Source organism: Pongo abelii, chromosome 9, assembly GCF_028885655.2.
Source record: "Pongo abelii isolate AG06213 chromosome 9, NHGRI_mPonAbe1-v2.0_pri, whole genome shotgun sequence".
In the NCBI taxonomy this organism is placed as follows: domain Eukaryota; kingdom Metazoa; phylum Chordata; class Mammalia; order Primates; family Hominidae; genus Pongo; species Pongo abelii.
In genome coordinates, this window is record NC_071994.2 from 105,189,453 (window position 1) to 105,214,290 (window position 24,838).

The 24,838-nt window shown below is 37.4% G+C and overlaps 1 protein-coding gene across 12 annotated transcripts in view; it reads left to right on the forward strand.

Annotated features, from left to right (window-relative positions):
* YAP1 (Yes1 associated transcriptional regulator) overlaps positions 1-24,838 on the forward strand; it is a 125,152-nt gene that overhangs the window by 37,222 nt on the left and 63,092 nt on the right. For all 12 annotated transcript variants that reach the window (XM_024255114.3, XM_024255118.3, XM_024255116.3 and 9 more), the window contains exon 3: positions 17,403-17,518. In XM_024255114.3, coding sequence (XP_024110882.1) covers positions 17,403-17,518 — 116 coding nt within the window. The remainder of the gene's footprint in view (positions 1-17,402; positions 17,519-24,838) is intronic.

Consider the following 24,838-nt stretch of genomic DNA (forward strand, 5'->3'; position numbering starts at 1 on the left):
TATTAGAATGATAGTCATGTAAAAGGAGAAGAAAATGTCTACTATGTAGATTTTAGAAATTATTGGAGTATATTGTGGAAGCTAAAGTTTTAGAAAGGATTTTGAAAGCATCTTTGAATTTACTAGCTTTGTGTTAACTTTATGACTATCCTTGGTTATTTAGAATAATTAACACAGAGTAGTCTGTATTAGACACTTAAGAATTTTGAATGCTTTTACTCTGTTTTACAATTCTAGCCAGTTTCATAACATGAAATTAATAGAGCATGCTTAAAATTGGGAAACTCTGGTGTTTCTTAGTTGACTTGTAAGAGATTGCAGCTTTGATCTCTAAGCTGCAAGTAAACATCTGACTTGTCTATAAACACATGGTTTCAAGGCTTTGGGGGAGCCTAAGAAGATCATTGGTTTGAAAGCTGAAATAAGTGTACATTTATGACACTTGTGTTTCTGCAAAAAGAGTAGCTTTGGATTAAGTTTATCTGAGAAATCTTGTGTAATAGACAAGAACTGAAAAAAACAAGAGCTGTAACAAAGACTTACATGGTTTAGTGGTGGTTCACTCAGTTCAATAAATCCTGTGTGCTTAATGTGTGCTACACACTGATGGTTTTTGGATGGCATTAATGTGCCTAGTTTAAGGATCCCATGAGAGTTCATGATACTCAGTATTGGTGTCAACTTGGGGGTAGCCATACAGCACTAGAATCATTATAAAGTATTTATTCAATATATTTTTAAGATATTATTTATCTTACTGTTCTCTGGACAAGACATCAGTATCTGAAATGCCTTTCCTCACCTTTTGTCTGTTCTTGGTCATTATATAATCTACTTTTAAGAACATATACAAATTATGCTTTTTATTGCACATGTAGAGATTTAATATAGGAGGAAATGTTTGAAAATATATAAAAGCCAAAAGAACAAATAAATGATCTCATAACCCATTGATAACATATTGGCTGTATATTTTCAGACTGTTTAACTATAATCTTTGAATATTGCCAAACAGTTCTCTAGTACGGTTATAACTATTTGTTGTTCCACTAGCTGCATATGATAGAGCCTATTAAAATATTACTTTTTTACTGCTTTGTGTGGTATTCTGATATCTTTTACCTCTTCATGTGTTGCTATGTAGTTTTTGTTAGTTACAGTTTGAAATATGAGTTCCTTTTCCTTATTAAAGTGACATTTCTGGGCAAAACGCCATACTGGAGGATTTGGAGGAAATCTTGAAATTGTTCCTGTAAAGCAACAAATTGAAGATATATTAATGCTATGTAACCTGAGCACATTTAGATAGGAGATCATCAGCCATTGGAGTCAATCTACAACTTCCTGAACAGGCATGTTTTGGAGCCAGGCTTTGAAGAAGCTGTAGGATAAGAGAAGGAAGAGACATGGTTTGTACAGGGAGATGAAATAAGATGGGTATGATATGTATACTGGATTAGAAATTGATAGGATCCTTTCAAGAGAGAAAAGAAGCTGGTGAGATAAAGGGTTCAAAATGAATGTTAAGCCAGGAGATGGATGAAAGAGGAAGGCAGATTTATTGTCAAGGGAGGGGAAAGACTAACATCAATTATGTTTAAGGGAAGCTGGCCTAGCAACTTACATGGAAGTGGCTTGTGAGGCAGGGAGTATAGTTTAAGTCTTTTAAGGTATATGTGAAATGATTGGCCAAACTTGTTATTGCTGAGTATAAAAAGTAAAAACAGAAGTGGTATGTAAATAACTTAATATTGCTTTTGTGATCATGGAAAAGTAGGAAGAATTTGTTTGGGAAAGGAACGATGAATACCTTTGTTTTCAGTTACATGAAAGATTAAATTTATTTTCCTCCTCTTTCTTGTTCTGTTGCAACTTTGGACTCCAGTTGGAGACCGGATCTCCCTTATTCTGTACCTCACATCACCTGGCATGATGACCTTGCCCATAGTTGTTGCTCAGGAACATTCATTAACTAATTGCATATATGAAGAAATATAGATTACTGGAGCATGTCTTTCCACTGCTCTACTGATATTTGCTAAAAAAGAGATTTTGAGTAGTGTGCTTTTTTTTTTTTTGAGACAGAGTCTTGCTCTGTGGCCCAGGCTGGAGTGTAGTGGCGCTATCTCGGCTCATTGCAACTTCCGTCTACTGGATTCAAGGGATTCTCCTGCCTCAGCCTCCTGATTAGCTGGGATTACAGGCATGTGCCACCACGCCTGGCTAATTTTGTATTTTTACTAGAGACGGGGTTTCACCGTGTTGGCCAGGCTGGTCTTGAACTCCTGACCTCAGGTGATCCTCCTGCCTCGGCCTCCCAAAGTGCTGGGATTACAGGTGTGAGCCACTGCACCCAGCCTGCTTACTTCTTTACATAGAAATTAGAAGTATCATTTTAGCGTCCCTTGTCTTTTGTCTGCCAACCAAGAATTTTCAGAATGTTTTGATCTTTGGCCAAGTAAAGTATTGCCAGTCAGTGTCTTGGGAGATTTTAAAGTGATGACGTAGTGCTTAGTTATCTTACATAGTAAATTGTTAAGATATAAAATCTATTATCAAATAGTTCAATTACCAAGTTAAGCCTGCATTATATAATGTATTTGATTATCTAATGGTTTCACCAAAATCTTTTTCTCCCTTTAAATGACATCCTCGAGTGTAGGGGTTCTATCTTGTACTACTCATTTTTTAGCCTCCACATGTCTATAGAATTGTGTATGGCTTACAGTAACTTAAAAAACTGTGTTGGCTTAATTTATGCTTTAAACCTTAAAACATGTTAAAAATATATTAAGTCATATTAAGAATATTAATAGAACCTTGTCAAAAAATTTTTACACATGCAAATCTTTTTTCAGTGAAAACATACATACAAATAGTTTTTTTTTTTTTTTTTTTTTGGAGACAGAGTCTTGCTCTGTCACTCATACTGGAGTGCACTGGCATAATCTTGGCTCACTGCAGTCTCCGCCTCCTAGGTTCAAGTGATTCTCCTGCCTCACCTTCCTGAGTAGCTAGGATTACAGGTGTGCACCACCATGCCGAACTAATTTTTGTATTTTTAGTAGAGACGGGGTTTCAGCGTGTTGGCCAGGCTGGTCTCGAATGCCTGACCCCGTGATTTGCCCACCTCAGCCTCCCAAAGTGCTGGGATTACAGGCGCCAGCCACCGCGCCTAGCTGAACATGGTCTTTATTCTTAAGACTAGAATAGTACTTCTCAACAAGGGATGATTTTGTCCCTTTCCTTCCTGGGTACATTTGGCTATGTCTGGAGACATATTTGGTTGCTAGAATCCTGTTAAGCCGTTTTTCAGCTAGTGGGGTTTAGTTGAAATGTACTTGGGTTCTCTCATTTAAGTGGTACAGAAATCACACCTCTGTAATTTAGCCCATGGTTTCCCCTTGCCTCTCTTTCAAGAATGCTTCTCCAGTCTCTCCAGCTGGCTAATTTTATAGATTATTCAGCACTGCCTTCAGAGGCTGTCACCTTTATGTGTCCTCCTCTGTATCGCTAGGTTGTACCAAGAACCTTTCCATAAACACCCTAAACCTTTTTCTGTCTTCTATCATTTTATATTCATTTATAGATCATTTTATGTTCATTTCTAACCTCTGTCATTTTATATTCAAGTTGTATCTTTATGGATCTTTCCCACTAGAAGATAAGCTCCTCCAGGTCAGGAATTATGTGTTATTCATTTTGATGTCAGCAGTACTTGGCACTTAGTAGGTGTTCAGTAAGTGCTTTAGACAAACTGTAGCTCAGATAATATTGTTTGTCTTAGGTTTAGTGTGGTTTTTTTGATGGTATGGAGAGGGTTGGGATTGTGGAGAGAGAAGCTGACTGACAGGAGACTTGAATTCTAGTTCTGCCTCTACCACCCATTAGTGCCATCACCTCAGGCATGGTTGAGTGACCATTATGAGTTTTAATTGTTTACAGAGTGAGGGAGGATTGGGCTACAAGGTTAAGAGAAGCACTCATCCCGTAAGCTGTGTATCACAGCTCACTTAACTGAGGCCAGACAACCTTACTGAACACAGCTGTGTGTCCAGGAATAAACAGAAGAGGCTTCAGTGTAACTGCCAGATATTTTCCCCATAACTTAAGACAGCAGATTAGAAACAGTAGTTAATAGGAAATGCCAAACACCTGGGAGTCCAAATGAAGAGGTCCTTTCACTTATCTGTGAAGGAACTTTTGGCCTATACTGTCTTTATTGATGGCCTGGATAAGTGAACTATTATTGTATTCAATCTGGTTCACATATAGTCTTCAGTAGCCATTTCTCACCTGGCTAATGAAAAGCTATCTGTAAGATGCTGATGAAACAGTTTTGTAGTGACTTGTTTCTCAACCTCTGAGTCATTGGCCTGAAAGTAATCATAGATGCTGCTTCTACCAGTGACCCCGATGTTAGCAGTTGTTGGGGAGGTGACAGGTAAGGCAGTGGCCATGTGACTTTCACTCCGGCCTCTGTAGATTAGCCTCGTTGATTTGAGAGGTAAGTCTGGGTTTTGTCTAGGGAAAGCCAGGCTACTCTGTGAGTCTGAAAATACGTGTTTTAGTCTTATTGTGGGCCCTTAATTAAATATCCATTTCTTTGTGTATAAAATGAAACAGTTGGACAGGTGGTCTCCAAGTTTCCTTCTAACATTGTATTCTTCTGTGTAAGTTTGCCCTTCGATTTCAGCAATTCTATTATTTTTATTTGCTTAATCACCAAATGAAGCCATTCAAAAGGTTAAACTATTAAGTGTTTCAAAAGATTCAGATTATGCCTGGAACATAACTGAGTAATCTGAATATATTTTAGTGTTTGCTTCAATTAGTAGAAGTAAGTTGTGCTGTCTTTGGGTAATTAAAGGGAAACTTAACAGCCTTTCTTGGAAATGTATGTATTCTGGGTTTTTCCTCAAAAATACAAGAGAGGACCATTGGATCTGTTAGCTGCTGTGTGGAGGCTGAGAGAGCTCAGGGAAACCTTCCCAGGAGCAGACATTTGAGCTGTCCTCAAAGACTTCACAGGAGAGGAGTGGGGATGGGAAAGGAATTGAAGGCGAAGATACTATGTGAACAAGGGCGTGGAGACATGACATAGTGATCTATGGCTGAAGTTTCCTTTCAGGTGTGAAGTGTTTTTTATATTTTGAGAACTTTGAAATTTTCCTTTTCTCTTAGATTTTGATCACATCTGCACATGGACTTCATCTTTATAGACTGAGGTGTTCCAATTCCAGTTAGGCCTAGTCTTTGTTCCATCCCGTAAGCCATTTTCATAGTTCATCTTTTGTGTAGCAGTTACATATGTCAGTCTTGAGCAATAGTGACCAAAATTTTCCACAGTATCACAGATATGAGTGATTCACAGATGGTTAGTCACTGCCCACTCTACCACTGCTCCTCCCCGCCACAGTTGTAGTGGACAGAACATTTTATGAAAACTCTTACATGTATAGAACTTTGTCTTCTTTTTAAAAAAGATAGCAGAGAAATCATCTTTCTTTTATAATTCTTAGGTATGTCAGTCTTCTCACCTTAAAATGCAAGAGTGTTTTCTGATACAGCATTAAAGTATTTTCTATGTGTTTATTATATGTGAATTAGAAATTCAATGAAGTGAGTTCTGTGGATAACCAAATTGAGTTCCTGCTTCAGGAACCTTTCTCAGTAATTATTAATCTTTTTAGTTATTGGAAGAATTTTGAAAAGAATTTCAATGAAACTCCTAATATATTTGCTGTACTCAATTATCTTTCTTCCAATTTAGTAAACAGCCTTTTTACTAACTTTTTAGATTCCGAGAGCTTGAGTTTGTTCTTAGTGAGCTGCTAGGCATTTGACATCTGACATCTTAATGGGAGACTAGAAGAATATTCCTCTTCATACAGAGGAACTCTTAAAAAAAAAAAAAAAATCCGTAAGACCTAGAAACCTGTGAACCCACCCTCTGTGTAATCCTCATGTAACACTAAAGATCCAGCCTGCTAGCATGGGTCTCATAGATTGAGGCAGTCTCTAAGTGATCATGTTACTTAATATTTACAGTATAACCTTTTTATTAATTTCTTTTTAATGACCATGACTGTGACTATTAGTAACATTTTCTACCAATATCCATAAAAATCCCCCTCAAAAAGGTGATAATATATTTCATAGTATAATGGAATTTCATAGCATTTAACTTGAGAGGTTCAAAGAAGAAAGCTGTATTTTCACTGACAGGATCACATTTCAGTTGCAACTTAACAGAAAGCAAGTTGAATGCTAGTTTTCAGCCTGAGCAAATGTTCTGATTCTGGTGAACTAGGGAATTTAAAGTATCTTTATATGATTATACCACACTGTGTTCTCTTGCTTTCTCTCTATAAACATGTTAAATCCAGAGGAGACAGAAGGGAGACATTTAATCTGTATTTATAATTTGGTATTGAAAGACTACTGACTCTTCTAAGTAAGCCAGTCCTGTAAGCTTGATTTGTATGAGTGTCTAGCATTTATTTTCTTTTAAAAAAATTACACATGCATGTGTGTGTATATATATATGTGTGTGTGTATACATACATACAGAGAAAAACACAGCATGTTACAATCATACAAAGAGATATTAATGGATGGAAGAATGATGGGTGACTATTGCAAGAATTTTTGGCCATGATTGAAAGAATCCCACCACTCTTTTGCCACATACGAAATCCACAGATCTGGTAAACCACCTTAATATGTGTCATAGTCCTACATGTAAAATTTATTCATTAATTTATTATTATCACCAGTAACCTTTATTTAGCCAAGAGTTCCCTTACTTACTCTAAATTAATTTGTTACTTATTGGTAATTTAACACCCGATGTGTAACTAACAGTTGAAAATTTGAATGTTGCCATAAAATACACAATGGATATGGTTTCAGGTTTGTAGCTAAGTATGATTCCCTCACAGCAGACATGTGAGCCAAAAGACTGAACAGCGTTGACATCAGATATTATTTTATTTACTTTAAAACTGGTTATATGGATAACATACTTTGTTTTGCACAACACAGTAGGCAATCAATAGGTGAAGTATTTGTTCCTGTTTAATGGTGTCCTATTATATATCACAGCTGCTGAAGCAGAGGTTCAGAAAAGTCAAGTTACTTCACTGAGACTGGGTAACCTAACTCCCAACTTAAATAAATTTAGTGGCTTTCTACCACTGTCCTGCCCTCTTTTCTGATTGTGGAAGGCCCTGAAAGCATTACCAAAGTTTCAAAGTTATCTAAATAACATTTCCTAAAAATGACATCTAACAAATAATGAAACATCAAAGTAAAATAGATTTTTTGTATCATTTAATGAGTAGTTAAGACTAAGTAATACTCTGTGCTTAGTATCTATTTGTATAGAAACCATCTCATTATATGACATACATTATGTACAGACTATGTAACAGTTAAATTGTTTTATGTTTTGGGGCCCCTCCCCAAGTTATTTTGCTGACTTACAATATGAACCTTTTTAGATGATTGAAGACATTCTGTAGTGTTACCAAACTTGTTAAAAGTAAGTGGTAAAGAACACAGAAGGTTCCTTGACTGTTTGTATTATTTTCATCAAAATGGTTGGAGGAGGAGTGGGTGGTGTCAGCAGTTTATGTTACAAGTTCCATATACACTTTATTTTGATGAAGACCATTTGCCCACTTTGCTAAGGAGTGTTTAGTGTGGATTTTCCTGACTCTCTTCCTGGTGATTTACCCTTTGGGAAATGTTTCCCTTGCTGTTAGACTTGTGTTATATTAATATTTTGGGTGGCTGAAGCTCTGTTATGTTGTTAACAGTTGAAAATTTGAATGTAACCATAAATATACAGTGAATGTGGTTCCAGATTTGTAACTAGATTCCCTCACTGTAGTCATATGAGCCAGCCGACTGAACAGATCCTTATTTGGAAGCCACTGGTGTCTGATGTGGCCACAGAACACTGATTATAACTTTGTTTGACTGCCTAAACCTGTCTTCCTTCCTGGTCCTTGGTTGAGGGCATTACTTCTAAGTCATGTCATGACAAATGAGGTCAGAGGTGGTACCCATCACATTTGTTTCATCTTCACAGTTTGTTTGTTTGTTTTTTATTCTGTGCCTAGACTGACAATTATAAAATGAAAAGATAATACTGCCAATGTCCGAAACCTGTATAAGAAAGTTCACTTCTTTTTGACATCTGACATGTAGTAGTTCCATTTAAAATAGTATTTGCTCAGGAATGTCAGTTTAAGCAAAACAGTAGAATATGAGAATACCACCAACCATCTTTTGAAGAGGTTGAATTGCTGTTTTGGCTCTTTTGGGTAAATAAATGTCTTATTGTATGTAAAGATCTGAGATTATGAAAGAACATGTGAAATTGCTAGGTCAGTTATTTTCCTGAAATAAATGTTGTTATTCGTAAAAATACCCAGGTGCTAATAAGTCTCCCCTGCTAATTTTGATGCAGGTTGTTTGGGAACCACATTTTGAAAAACATTTACAGCAGACTTTCTGTAACTAAAATTTCTCAGGGCTGTTTTAAAATATTTTTTTATTTTTAGTTCTGCCATTTCTCTTTTTTCCCTTTTCCCCGTAAGGTAATTATTACGAAAAGAGCTAGGTGGACCTTATCATTGGAATTCTAGTCTTTGTTTTCAATTCATACTCTAATGACATCTGTCATTTTCTATATCATGAAATCAGGACAAATACAATTTTTGAACTTTTGGGAGGAATATTCTCAGTCACTATGGCATTAGGAAAAGATGTTCAATTTTGCTGAACGTAACTTCAGGTAAACGCCTTTTGGGATCAAGATTGAGAGAACTGTGTTTGCTTCAGGAAGCCTCCACTTGAGCTTTGGCATTATTCTCATGGCTGGTCCATCCTCACCCCTTCGTTAGGGAATAATGATTTTCCAGGGGAGATGTATTATATATAAACATGTCAGCATGTCACTTTTTTTATTTGTCAACATGGTTAAGTTGTGTTTAAATTGGTTTCACGTTTGCGGGCAAATGTTAATTTTATCAAACCTAAAGCTGTAGGGTCAGATTATAGTGTGGTGTACAGTTTGTAGACTTATAATAAATGGTCATGTTTGACTTTTATGTATTTCTGCTCATACTTGTTCATAATTTTAATTCATTAACAGCCTTCAGTGATAGCTTAATTATTTAAATTTCAATTTAAGATTCTGATTTCCTGTAGTGCAGAAACCATATTATCATAAAGGCAAAATGTTTAAGTCTTCTCATGCATATCAAGGAAATATAGTATATGCATAATCACTGAATTTTTGAGGTTCTAGAAATAGTCCACCGTGGACATATACAAATATAAAAAGCATATAGTTGTGGTTTAGGAACTGTGGCTCATGGAAGGATTAGATTGAACAATGTATCATTGTTCCTAGAGTCAATTAAGCGTGTAGGTTTAGCTAGTTTGGGAACAGCCTCTAGCATGTGACTCTGTAACACTTGCACAACAAACATGGGCTTGATAAGTGAGCAGTAAATCTGGGCTGACTGCCCACACCCCGTACTGCCATCATAGTATTTTGAGGGCCTGACAGCAATATTAAAAGCTTAAAACATTCTTCACACCATTTTGTATTCCTCATTTTCCAGTTTTAATCTTATTGTTTACTAAAAGTCAATTTTTCTTAATAAAAAAAGATTCTTTAGTTGGTCACTTGATTTCTCATTAGATACTAGGCTTTGTGAGGTCTTACATATATTTAAGTTCAAGTTTTCTCACTTTTCTTCAGGGAAGTGGGTGACTTGGTTTTCCCGATGTCTCTTTTGGGCACATAAAGCACATTTTTGTCGTGTTATCTTTGTTCACTTTTATCAGAAAAAATTCAGTGTCTGAGCAGGTCACTATCATGAAAAGTGCATGTTTGGGTTTTTTTCTCTCTTCCCCTTACAACACAATGAAGACAGTCTTAAAGGTGTGTTAGGGGCTTAAACACTTGACAGCTGCATTTTTTAAAAAGTTTCTGATTATGATATTAAGAGTGTCCATAAAAAGCTTCTATTTATAACGTTTGTAGATTATATTAAATTCCTAACGCCTAATTTGTGCCATCTGACATCGTGAAATCTTAGCAGACTTGGAAGGAACCAGTTTGATAGGTAGCTGTGCACAGGTACAAACGATTTAAGATTACACTCCTGGGATTTTGTGAAAAATCGGTTTTACAAGTTTTTTAGTTTAGAAGAAACTTATTTTCAAAAACTGATTATGAAAAGAGGACAAAAGATACAATATAGTTAGGTTTAAGTTTAAAAACAGCTTCATTCTACTGATACTAGTTCTAGATTTTAACCAAGATGGAATCATTTTACAAATTGAGAGTTTCAGAGGATGCTTAACTCCTCAGATTAGTGGTTTTGCTTTATCATGGACACAAAATATTTACCCTCCAGGCATATGTCATTCTTAAAACAATGTAGGTGATCAAATCTCAAAGTAGTATCTAAGGCAGTGCTTCTCAAACTTCAACGAACATACAGAGGATCTCATTAAGCTATAGATTCTTCTTCAGTGGGTTGGGTGGAGCCTGAGGTTCTGCAGTTTTAACTAGCTCCTGAGTGTGCTCAGTGCTGCTGGCCCAAGGCCCACACTCTTGAATAGCAGGGGTATGAAAGAATTGATAGTATCCATTCTTTGAAGTTTCCAAACCTTATCACAGTATCAGTATCAATGTTAATCTCTTTCTTAGTATATTATTTTTAGTTATTTATTTTACTAACCTACATGAGCACTAACTTCCTACTAGTGCTTTCACAAATTAGCATTATAAAATTATAATCCTAAACTTTGAAGATAGGTGTAAGAAAGTCATCAGTGTTTTCATTACTATAAAACCCATTTTGATTGTTGTTCAGTGTTCCTTAAATAAGGGTTATAGATTCAGCATTTGAAAATAAAACACACAATCAAGAATTTGAAGTGTGTCTTAGAATTTATTAGGATGAGCTTTGGCTAATACTTAAGAAATATTTATTCTTTGCTTTGGTTTATATTGACAGAACTGACTATCTTATGGCTTAAGTAAAAATTGATTGTATGGAAAGGTTTTTGGCAATTAATATTTTGTGGCATTTGGTTATAGGGATGAGATTTTTATTTTATTTCCAAATTATTATGTTGTTCCTCTTCCCCTAGGAGCCAGTATGTCTACACTTGCTAAGTTCCTTTTCTAGTTCATTCTCTGTCTCTCTCTGTTTTTTTTTTTTGTTTTTTTTTTTTTGCTGGCGAGGTGTTTATTGACGGGTTGTGGTGCCGCATGGGTCCTCAAAGCCCAGCCAGCCAGCAGGTACCCAGGGTGCAGTGCTCGGCCTGCAGCAGGAGGGTCTCCGTTCACATGTCCAGGCATCTAGTTCATTCTTTCTCTAAGCTGATAGCTCTCTGCAGGTTGAAGTAATGGTCCAGAAACATTTTTATCATTTCTGTTCCTTGCCTTCAAACCTGTGGCGTCTACCTACTGCATCTCTTCATTACTTATCGGTGAAAACCAAACTCCCATTAAAGCTCTTAAACTAGACCTGTCATCTTCACTTAACTGAACTCTTATCTCATTTTTAACAAAACATATTCTTGGCCCATTCACCGTGAAGTTTTTCCTATTTTAAATATTGGAGTAGCAACAGAATGAAATATTTGAGGGCTTTTTGTGTACCAGGAGTCACAGTCCTGGTTGCTTTTTATATATGTTACTGAATTTAATTACCTCAACCCTGGAAAGTAAGTAAATAAATCAGTCCCACTTTATTGAAGGTAGAGCAGATTGATAAAAATTGCCCACACAATCCAGATTGTCATTTGCAGAGCTGGGATTGTAATATACGTCTGCCTGACTTTTCTTTTCCACAGAGGAGGCTTCTAAAAGGAGGAGGCTTCTGGGTCTTTAAAAGGTTGGATAGAAATTAGGTGCTTTGTGGGCCAGTTGGGGAAAAGATTACCCCTGGAGGAAGAGTAGCATCAAGAAATGTAGCAGACATTTCAAAAGAATCAAAAATCTATATTAAATTTGTATAGCTGACAAAACCTGATTTACATAAAGGATTTTTTTTTTTTTTTTTTTTTTGAGACAGAGTTTTGTTCTTGTTGCCCAGGCTGGAGTGCAATGGCGTGATCTTGGCTCATCGCAACCTCTGCCTCCTGGGTTTAAGCGATTCTCCTGCCTCAGCCTCCAGAGTGGCTGGGATTACAGGCGTGTGTCACCACGCCCGGCTAATTCTGTGTTTTTAGTAAAGACAGGGTTCCTCCATGTTGTTCAGGCTGGTCTTGAACTCCCAACTTCAGGTGGTCCGCCCGCCTTGGCCTCCCAAAGAGCTGGGATTACAGGCGTGAGCCACTGCGCCTGGCCCAGCATATTTTTTTAAGCTTCAAACCACCAACTTAAAGGCGTAGAAATAGTAAGCATAATACCGCCATAACCAGTTTATCTCTTTACCAGTGCTGTCAGTTAACAAATCGTGAACATTGTGTATTATGTATATTACATGTAGCTTTCTGTTCTGACAGCAGAGTTTATGTGCTAGTTCTGGATTCGTCTTAATAGATGATTTGAAAAAGAAAGCATTTAAAAGGATTCTCTGTAAAAATTCTACTCGGCTAGTAGCAAACTATCATTTTAGAAAAACTGTTCTTTGAGACCAGTAAGATGGAGTGACCAGAACTCCTGAGCCAGAAGCTAAAAGACGTGTTTTTATTCCTGGTAATACCACATAACTGGCATTGCAGTTGCCAGTAATACGAGAATTTACTTAACTTTCACCAGGCAATGAAGTTATTTGCTTGCTTTCTTACCTCCTATTAAAGTGGAAGCAATGCTTGTATCCTGTTTCTTCCCGTTCTCTGAAGGATGACTGTGCCCCATCAATAATCCCTTCACATATCTTCAGCTACTCTGTGTTCACATTTAAACACTTGTATCCCTTCCTCTTGAAAAAACAAAAACTCATAACCATCTAGTTAGCTTTTTATTTCCTGTGCACAACTAAATTTGTCTGCTTCTTTACTTCCTACTCACTGTACTCTCACTGTCCCACTAAAATGGCTCTTGGCCAGTGTCACCAATAATTTTTTTTTTTTTTTGAGACGGAGTCTGGCTCTGTTGCCCAGGCTGGAGTGCAGTGGCGCCATCTCGGCTCACTGCAAGTTCCGCTTCCCAGGTTCTCGCCATTCTCCTGCCTCAGCCTCCCCAAGTAGCTGGGACTACAGGCGCCTGCCACCACGCCTGGCTAATTTTTTTGTATTTTTAGTAGAGACGGGGTTTCACCGTGTTAGCCAGGATGGTCTTGATCTCCTGACCTCGTGATCCGCCCGCCTCGGCCTCCCAAAGTACTGGGATTACAGGCATGAGCCACCGCACCTGGCCATGTCACGAATAATTTCTGTATTGCCAATCCTAGTAGGTCTACAATCCTTATTTGTAATTTCATTTTTTCAAAAGGTAGGTGTTGCTAAAGTCAGTAAGGCTACAAAGATGTTTAGAGAAAGTTTGTTGTTATGGCAAAAGAAAAGAGCTTTCTTTTTATTAATTTATTTGATAAATATTTGTTGAGTACTCTTCCAGTCATTGACCATATAGTAGTAGATAAAATGGACAAAGTCTCTATTTTCCTAGAGTTTATGTTCTCATTGGGGAAAACAGGCAAACAAAATAAGTAAAATATTATCAAGCAAAAATAAAGTCAAGCAGAGGGAGTTAGGAGTTTGGGTATGGTGAATTTTAGATGATATGGCCAGCAAAGGCCTTACGGAGAACATGACATTTGAGCAAAGACGAGGAGGTAAGAGAAGGTACCATTGCAGGTATCTGGGGCTGGGGACGAGTGAGCCTAGCAAGTGATTTGTTTGGTCTTAGCAAAAATAGTTCTTTTGTGATATGCAGTGTTTTTATAGAGTTCTTGTGATTAAAAAGAAGGATTTTTTGTGTGTGTATAGTTGACCCTTGAACAACATTGCTATGACCTGTATGGGTCTACTTATGTGGATTTTTTTCAATAAATATATTGGAACATTTTTTGGAGATTGGTGACAATTTGGAAAAATTCAGATGAACTTCATACCCTGGAAATATCAAAAAAATAAGAAAAATTTAGGTGTCTCATGAATGCATAAAATATATGTAGACAGTAGTCTATTTTATCATTTCCTACCATAAAATATATATATTTATTATAAAAGTTAAAATTTATCAAAACTTTTACACACCCCTGAGAAGCAGAGAAAAGTCATGACATTAGAAGAAAAAGATGAATTGCTTGATAAATAGCTGTGATTGTCACCATTTCAGACAAATGATTCATCTTGTAAACAAAGGATATAAACTTAATGGTATTGCTATTGACAGATACAATACAGTACTGTGAATGCATTTTCTCTTCATGGTGTTCTGTTCTGTTCTGTTCTGTTTGGTTCTGAAACAGCGTCTCACTGTGTTGCCCAGGCTGGAGTGCAGTGGTACGATCTCAGCCCACTATGTAACCTCCACCTCCTAGGCTCAAGCAGCCCTCCCACCTCAGCCTCCCAAGTATCTGGGACCACAGGTGTGCGCCATGTGCCTGGCTAATTTTTTATATTTTGTGTAGAAATGGGTTTTGCTGTGTTGTCCAGGCTGATCTCAAACTCCCGAGCTCAATTCACCTGCTTCGGCCTCCCAATGTGCTGGAATTACAGGTGTGAGCCACCATGCCTGGCCTTTTGTGGTTTTCTTAATAACATTTTCTTTTCTCTAATTTACTTTATTGTAAGAATATAGTATATAAATACAACATAATGGACTGTCAACAGTAGGCTGTCAGTAATTAAGGTTTTGGGAATCAATAGTTATATGTGGATTTCTGACTGCATGGGAGGGTTGGTGCCCCTAACTCTTGCATTTTCATGGGCCAACTGTATACTGTTGCAAATTGAGAAAACATCGTTTCTTTTTCGTAATTTAATCTTACAGAATAAATGAAAACAAAATATTCTAAATTTAATTTTATTCCACATTTTCTTTGATGTCTAAATGGGTGCATGTTTGTTTTTTTTTTTTCCCCGAGACAGAGTCTCCCTCTGTCATCCAGGCTGGAGTGCAGTGGCATAATCTTGATTCACTGCAACCTCTGCCTCTTGTGTTCAAGCAGTTCTCCTGCTTCAGCCTCCTGAGAAGCTGGGATTATAGGCACGCACCACCATGCCTGGGTAATTTTTGTATTTTTAGTGGAGACGGGGTTTCACCATATTGGCCAGGCTGGTCTTGAACTCCTGACCTCGTGTTTCACTCGCCTCAGCCTCCCAAAGTGCTGGGATTACAGGCGTGAGCCACTGCATCCGGCTGGGTGCATGTATTTATAGTTGGAAATTTAGGCAATAGCATCTTTATTCCTTAAAGAGACATAGATCTTTTTTTCTCCCAGGCCAGGCACAGTGGCTTACACCTATAATTCCAGCATGGTGGGCAGATCACTTTAGGTCAGGAGTTCAAGACCAGCCTGGCCAACATGGTAAAACTCCATCTCTACTAAAAATACAAAAAAGTTAGCCAGTGTGGTGGCACACACCTATAATCACAGCTACTTGGAAGGCTGAGGCATGAGAATTGCTTGAACCCAGGAGATGGAGGTTGTACTGAGCCGAGATCACACCACTGCATTCCAGCCTGGGTGATGGAGTGAGGCTATCTTTAAAAAAAAAAAAAAAAATTCTTCTCCCATCTCCAATAAATAATATATAAGTCCCATTCTAGCTAGAGCTTGTGATTCTTTCTTAGTGTGTTAGTGATAAGATATAATTATTGATGAGATAGCAGTCTGGATCCATTTCAGGATAGTTAATGGCATAAAGTGTCATTTCTTTGCCATTTACATGGTTATCAAAAGGATGATTAAAGAAGAGAGAACTCAGATTTGAAACTTAAAACAGCTACAAAAAACAAAAAAAAAAACTGATTTGGCCATCCAGAAATAAACACTGTTAAAACATTTTATGTTAATTCTTTCTATATACTTTTTTTTTTTTTTTTTGAGATGGAGTCTAGCTCTGTTGTCCAGGCTGTAGTGCAGTGGCCCGATCTCAGTTCACTGCAAGCTCCGTCTCCTGGGTTCACGCCATTCTCCTGCCTCAGCTTCCTGAGTAGCTGGGACTACAGGTGCCCGCCACCACGCCCAGCTAATTTTTTTGTATTTTTAGTAGAGATGGGGTTTCACCATGTTAGCCAGGATGGTCTTGATCTCCTGACCTTGTGATCTGCCCGCCTCGGCCTCCCAGAGTCTTTCTATATACTTTCACTACACACACACAGACACATACACACACTAAACAATTAGCCTTGTCCAATACATACTGTTTTATAACCTATTTTTAAAAACTGTATTATTAATATTTTTTCATATTATATGTTCTTCTAAAACATTTTCAGCAGCTGCATACAGTCCATCATATATATCCATGTTTATTTAACCAATTCCCTATCATTGAATGTTAACTGGCTTTCAAATGCTTGCTGTAATAAATGATACTGAAGAGATGTTTATATATAAGGTTTTTATTACTTCTGGCTATTAATGCAGGATACTTTTTAAGGTAGTTTTATTTGTATAATATATCTAGTTTTTCTTTCATTGAAACAATGAAACTTTGCTACAAGAAAACTTAGTACTTATTGAAAGTTTATATATCAGATAATGTGCTAGATGCCCCGCAGTCTTACATTTCATGGTCTTTAGCTGTTGTAATTCCCAACTTTATAGATTAAGAAATCTATATGTATACATGTATTTCTCAGTAAGTTAACAATTATGTAGAAAATGTTCAGCAAATATCAAAGGGCTTTGTGTAAGAACATGTTATTCAGGAGCCACAGGGGAAAATGAAAACTGACAGATGAAGTTTAAAGTTCTGCTTTGGCTTTGGAGTATATAAGAAGACGACTTTTGGGGTTTTGTGGTGTTTTACCTTAAAAAGGCGTTTTAGGCCTAAAAATTATGTTAATTTGGCATTCTTATCTCTAGGAGAAAATAAGTGTATGATTTTCTTATGAATCTTGGGTTTTAGTCATATGGTTACTCTTTTAGTTTACAAACTACATTGTATCTTTGCATTAGAAGGGGTAATAATTATCTTACTAGTTGAAGATGATTTCCTTTCACTTAAAATTCCAGGCATAACTTTTTCAGATGTTGCACTTGTAAGATCTAAGAGTTGAAAGTTGAGTGATTTAAGGGTGAAAAATGTCTGTTGCAGAGGGAGGCTGGTGGGAGCAGTGAGATGCCATGACTTAATGCTTTTACAGAGCTGGCTTGGCACCCTTTGATTATGAGCCCACAAGATAAGAATTGTTTTTGGAACCTGGTGTTTGTTTCCTAATGCAGTGGTTTGTTTTGTCTTAGTCACATCGATCAGACAACAACATGGCAGGACCCCAGGAAGGCCATGCTGTCCCAGATGAACGTTACAGCCCCCACCAGTCCACCAGTGCAGCAGAATATGATGAACTCGGCTTCAGGTGAGTGAGACACTGTAATTACAGCACATGGAATAATGCTTATGCATTGGTAAAAGTTGATGTGGAAAATAGTCATTACTCGTTTACAGAAACTGGGACATGGATGATGTTTATTGTCTCTCCAGTTTCATACAGAAGACATAGTCTATTTTAAAATAACATAAGCTATATTATTGCCTTGTATAGTCGTTAACGCATAAGGGGGCCAATAACTGAAAGCCAATGGTTCTTTAAGATTTGGTTCTGAAGCGAGTATCTCAAATTTTTAGTTCTGTTAATTTTGACGTATTTGGTTTTATTCTGCTGCTTTCTTGTGTCTCAGGTATTTGAGTTGAAGTTACCCTCTTCCCTTTGTGGTTTGGATGGAAAGCCAAGCTATAGTGTTCTTATTTTCTATTTATTTATTTATTTATTTATTTTGCTGTGATGTTCTTAACCCAACTTTTAATGTGGTTATTCATTCTACTCTGAAAATATCTGGAAGGCAGTAACTTTTGTAAACCCAAAAGAATATTTCTTATTCCTAGGGCGAGCATGGATTATTAAACACATCTTCACCTTTTTTAATAGAAGATAAACCTGAGTATAAATCTTTTTTCTACCTCTTATTTGGCAATTTACTTGAATCTGCAGTTTTTCTCATCTACATAATGGGGAGTAACAGTGCCCCTTATGATAGAAGGGAGGATATGAAAGGAAATAATACAATTTATATGAAGCCTCTGGTAATTACAGAGTAGGTACTAAGTGAAAGTTTAGCTCCTTCATCTTCCTTATCAGATACTGTCTGGCCTCTTTCTCGTTTGTTAGGTGGGTTCAAGGCCACAGTTAGCCCGTTATGTACCTTTGTACATATTAGGAAAAGGTGCCCTTCCTCTGGGAAGATGTAACACTGGGCCTGGCATCAGAGATTGGAGCATTTGGGCTAGATTTCTGACCACTCCCCTGGCCCCCACACTTTACCCCACTGCTGAGTGCCCAGGTTCAGGAGACAGATGGCAACAATAGTATGTGGCAGCTCTAGTAGACTTGATGGCTTTCTCCACCGCCCATGCATTTTCCCTAGATAACAAGCATATTTAGTAGCTACACAGTAGATTTCTTAAACAGCAGTCTTTGGCAAGGGACTGTTGTGGTTGGGTGGGAAGGGTGGTACCATTAGTTGACAGGAGGGTTCCTTGACTAGGCGAGTTCACAGAACTTGAAATGTCCTTCTGCCCCTCATGCTGGAATGTTTCTGCTGTTACATACCTCTGCTCTTGCTTTTGGTGGGTTGAACATTTGAGTTCTAAAGAGTTAAGAGTGGAAAACAAAGAAAATGGCAACACTTGTGATTGGGCTTTTCTTGACATAGACTTTAAATTCTGAAGAAAAATTCCTTAAATCTAAATTTAACTCATTATAATACGAATACATTCTCAGAATCTCTTTTATATGTGACACTTAAGTAAAAATTTTTTTTTCAGACGGAGTCTCACTCTGTCACCCAGGCTGGAGTGCAATGGCATGGTCTCAGCTCACTGCAACCTCTGCCTCCCGGGTTCAAGTGATTCTCGCCTCAGCCTCCCAAGTAGCTGGTACTACAGGCGCCTGCCTCCACACCCAGCTAATTTTTGTATTTGTAGTAGAGACATATGTTGGCCAGGCTGGTCTCAAACTCCTGACCTTGTGATCCGCCCACCTTGGCCTCCCGAAGTGCTGGGATTACAGGCGTGAGCCACCGTGCCCGGCCCCTAATTAAAAAAATTTTAAGACAAAAATTGTACAAATATTAATATTTTTACTTGGCAACTATTATGTTGTTTTAATTACCAAATTTTCAAATAAAGTTGTGAAATCTGCCCTGTATTTATGGTTAAACAAGATGATTCACATTATTCATTTTGTCATGCTCCATCTAAAAATTATCTAGGCAGTTAATGACAAATAACATTAATTTAAACTTTATTTTGGAAGAGTAAGTATTTTGTGTCTAACAAGGTTGATTGTAATTCTTTTAGAACATTGGTTTGGTTGTGTCCTATTATGTTTTCTAATGGTAATGGTCTAGAGAAATGGGAGTATTTCGGCTGAAATTTATGCTTTAAATCAAAGGTATGTATCAACTTGGTTTTAGTGGGTTTTTTTGTTTTTCTTTTTTAGATGGAGTTTTGCTCTTGTAGCCCAGGCTGGAGTGCAATGGCACGATCTCAGCTCACCACAACCTCCGCCTCCCCAGTTCAAGTGATTCTCCTGCCTCAGCCTCCTGAGTAGCTGGGATTATAGGAATGCGCCACCACGCATGGCTAATTTTGTATTTTTAGCAGAGACGGGGTTTCTCCATGTTGGTCAGGCTGATCTTGAACTCCCAACCTCAGGTAATCCGCCTGTCTTCGGCCTCCCAAAGTGCTGGAATTACAGGCATGAGCCACCATGTCCAGCCGGTTTAGTGGGTTTGAAAATAATTGTGGATGTTTTATTTCAGCTGTATGTCCTGGGCAGGTACAGTGGCTCACACCTATAATTTCAGCACTTTGGGAGACCAAGGTGGGAGGATCACTTGAGCCCAGGAGTTTGAGACCCGCCTGGGAAACATGGTGATACCTTGTCTCTATAAAAAAAAATTAGTCTGTCATGGTGGTGCATAAGTGAAGTCTCACCCAGTTCTCAGGAGGCTGAGGTGGGAGGATGGCTTGAGCCTGGGAAATTGAGGCTACAGTGACCTGTGATTCCACCACCATACTCCAGCCTGGGTGATAGAGTGGGACCCCCGTCTTAACAACAACAACAAAAATTTTTGTCTTGTTTGTAAAATATGAAATGTTTTAATATATTACATAAAAATTAGTATGCATATACATGTCTAAATAATAGAGCTATATGTAGTAAAGAGGTGACTTTGACACAGTTTCAAAAAGCGTGACTGGACGGTTAGGAGTGAGGGGGAGAAGGCATAAAGGAGAGGGTTGTGAGGAGAGAGTTGGAAGGAGGAACTGAAATGGGAAAAGCCACCTCTGAAGAGGCTTGAGCATGTTTACAGGGTGCTAGAAGGTATTTAACAGTAATAATAGTATACTAATAATTCTTATTTATATGCCAGGCATTCAGTGAAGGTCCATTTTGCACTGTCTCATTTAAGATCCCATGTTCTTTACTGTACGTTAACCAGGGATAGGATAACTGACAGAGCGAAGCCTCCGATAAAGCAGAAGCGACAAGGAACCACTAACGAACGTCCTGGAGGCGCTATTTTTAAATACTGTTAATAGTAGATAATATTGGGGAACTGCTTCTCCAGAAGGTGGTGGGTGTGGAGATGATGTTTGCTTAAGGAGGCCTTGTTGCAAATAAAATACTGTTCCCTCAAGACAAGAGAATATTCAAAGAGAACACTCGAGGTTATTGCTTTTTATGGGGACAGTCAGACAGTATGATGGGGAAGGGAAGAGACTAGCTGACGGGTCCAAAACCAAAGGCTTTTTAAAACATCAGCAACAACATTGATTCGAGGAGTCAGTCAAAACTTTCAAAATAAGAGTGAAGTGTTATCTTAAATATATATGAATTCCCAGTATCAGACAAGTTTATATCTGGATTATTCTGAGTTTGATCATATGGAGGCCTGCTGGTCAAGTGCTGAGGGTACTGATAATATCTTTACAGCACATGCCTCTTTTTCCTCTAAATTACATGCACTTGTTTGTTGTCTTTTCTTCCATTTCAGTGGAAGCCCATGGTTTTGACATGTTTTGGAATGAATGTCACTGTAATCTTGATATACCTCATGTTCACATAAAATAGCCATAACATCATGTTGACATGTTAATAAGGTTTCAATAAGCAAAAGGATGCTCTTCTCTACTTGGAAAAATGATCTTTTAAGGAGTTTTTGAAATCTTAGAGACAGTGAACAAGGACAACTGTGAGAGCATTTAAGTAAATTTTGAGGGTATTTAATGTAACAAAGCAGAAAATGGCTTCCGTGAAGCAGGGTACCTACAGAAAAGTTTCACCCTGAAGGGAGTGTCTTCTGAGTCTGCTAACCCGAAGCCTTCACATAAAAGAGAAAGCTACGTCGTGCTTTTGAAACACTCTACTGGGTTAATCATGCTAAGTGCAACTTGATTTACATTTTTATTACTCATTATTTAATAAGGACTTCCTCTCTTTGCTTTTTTTTGAAAAAGAATTCTCGTCATTCATAATTGAGTCCAGCTTCATGTTCTGCTCTGAGATCTTGTTCCTCATCTGACTGCTTTCCTTAAGATACTGTAATTTCTTCTAGAGTCCCCAAACCTGTTTTCTACATAATTTTCATGGTTGACTAGGCTGAAAGATCTTTTAAGATTCTTTCCAATTCTTTAGATTTTATGAAACCCTATTTTGTTTTCTAATTTGCTTTAGTAAAAATGATCAGTATAATTATGCTTTTATAAGTCCTTTTTCAAAATATGAGGTTGAAATGGTGGATATTATGTATAGACTAGAGACCAGTGGTTTGTGATTGGGCAAATTTCCAAATATCTATAACTGAGAATCACCCAAAACAAAGGTGCACCTAGAAAAGGTTCTAGAGGCAACACTCAATACATCCTTGGAAGAAGATTAATTTATATTCTTTAACTGTGCCATTTAAGTGGCAGGGTAAATGACAGCAAGCTTTGTGAAAGAATTTGAGAGGTGAAGAAGAGGAAAATGGAAAAATAAGAGGAAATGGAATAATGTATTAAGATAATGGTTGTATTTTACTTTATTCTATATTAAAATATTCAATATATAAATATATGTATAAATAAAATCTAGTCTATTAAATTACTTGAGGTGATTGTCCTTTGAAAGTTATAATTTATAGCTGGGTGCAGTGGCTTACGCCTGTAATCCCAGAACTTTGGGAGGCCAAGGTGGGTGGATCATGAGGTCAAGAGATTGAGACCACCCTGGCCAACATGGTGAAACCCCATCTCCACTAAAGATTTAAAAATTAGCTGAGCGTGGTGGTGCACGCATGTAGTCTCAGCGACTCTGGAGGCTGAGGCAGGAGAATCACTTGAACCCAGGAGGCGGAGGTTGCAATGAGCTGAGATTGTGCCACTGCACTCCAGCCTGGCGACAGAGCGAGACTCCATCTCAAAAAAAAAGTCATAATTTATAAGGCTGGGCGTGGTCGTTCATGCCTATAATCCGAGCACTTTGAGAGGCCAAAGTGGGAGGATTGCTTGAGCCTAGGAGTTCAAGACCAGCCTGGGCAACATAGGGAGACCCCATCTGTATTAAAAATAAAAATAAAAGTTAGCCAGGCATGGTGGCCACACGCCTGTGGTGCCAGCAGCTTGGGTGACTGAGATTGGGAGGATAGCTTGAGCCCACGAGGTCAAGGCTGTAGTGAGCCATATTCGCACCACTGCATTCCAGCCTGGACAACAGAGTGAGACCCTGTCTCAAAAAAAAAGTTATAATATAAATTAGTTATTATATATAATAGCCTTTTGATGCCTGCTTAGGATCCGTAGTTTTTCTCCACATATTGAGAATTAGGTAAACATTTCATGATTTTTGTGTTCAACATTAGAAAAGAAAGCCCTGGGGAGTGAAAAGTGATACTTCCGTAGCTCTATGTGTATGATATATATTAAATTTTTAAATAGTGTACTTGTTAACACTGATCCACAAGATTGCTGAATCTTCAAGGGACAGTAAAGTCAAAGTATATTCTGTGATAATCCAGAAATAACTGTATGCCAAATGACTAGGATCAATAAAAGTTATGTCTTGATTTATATTAAGCAGAATCAGTCCATTTATCTGCTTTTGAGAAATGTACATTTGATGACAACCCAAAGCCCAAATGTCTTATTACAGGTACATTTTAGAGAATTCATTATTTATATGCTTTAAAGTTAGAAATCATTGGACTTTATTTGACAGTTCCCAGCTCTACCAATGTAGCACTTTCAGATTTCTCTATTATGAAAAACTGTGAGGAATTCCTGGGAAATACCTCAAGATGGGTGGAGAAAATGCCCTCTTGATCATGAAGGTGATATATGTTAGAGGAATGTGCTAAGCACCTTCCTTGAAGTGGGGAAAAATGTTCAGAAGCAAGCAAAGTGAGTAGTATAGAGCTGCCTTAAGGTTTGCCTCTTGTGTTCTCCTGCCTGCCTGTGTAATATCTCTCAGCACTGAAGATCAAATGAGAGATTGTTACCAAGAAAAATGAGAGTGCTAGAAAATAGATGTGAAATATAAAAATGATGGGTAAATTACACGTTGATTTAGGTTTTAACTTTAAAAAGCACAGAGAGTGTAAAGATGTGAGAAGTTGCAGAGCTGACAGGGTTGAGGTGTTGGTAATTCCTGCTTTATGTGCTGTAATTCAGAAACTTTAAAGTTTTACTTTTCACCTTTGAAACTGAGAGACAGTTTACATTAAGGGTTAAGACCAAGGGCTCTTGAAATCCCATGGACCTGATTTGAATCCCAGGCATCATTTATTGTCCATGAAATCTTGGACAAGTTACTGTATCTACCTGTATTCTTCACTTAGAGAAATGAGATAATAACTCATAGGGCTGTTGCGAGCATTAAATGACAGAATCCATATCACATAGTTAAAATGTATTATTAATAGTATACAGTGCCTGGTATAAATGTGATAAAATAAATGTGATCTGATATTTTACAATTTAATCAGTTTGTAATACCTGGTAGCCACTGTTACTTTGTTAAAAATCTGTTACCACACTATCTTTGAAGTTATGTTTATCTCTGTAGGCTTTTTATCATCAAATTGAGGTCATTGGCTCTTCCAAGCAGTTGGTTCCTGATTCTTCTAAAAGTTCTAGATTGTTATAAGATGGAAATTGTCAGTCTGAAGTCACAATATATGGGAAAAGACTATACTAACGGGAAACCTAATAGCAGTGAACTATAACAAATAAAGCCCAAAGTCAGAGCAATGAAGAGACAGTGTATTTGACTAGTTATTCTCAGGCTTGTATTCCAAATACCTTTTTAAAAAACTTTTTAAATAAAAACACTTATTTTTTTTGAACAAAATTGCAGTTTTCTTTTTCCCATCTAGAAGTTCAGGTAAATTAAGAGAAATGGCCCTATAAAATGGAAAAATAGTACCAGGAAAAGCATAATAATCCGGAATCAATATAGCCAGTCCTTAAGAAGCTTGGTTTGTTTTATCTAGCTTGTGGCTTGATTTATTTGATGATGAAGTTCCTGAAAAATGATAATATAGAAACAACCACCATTTTTCTTACTTAAAACTATGGCCAGTCCATTTCATTTTAATAAAATATGCCAATATGGAATATGAAGACTTAAATTTTT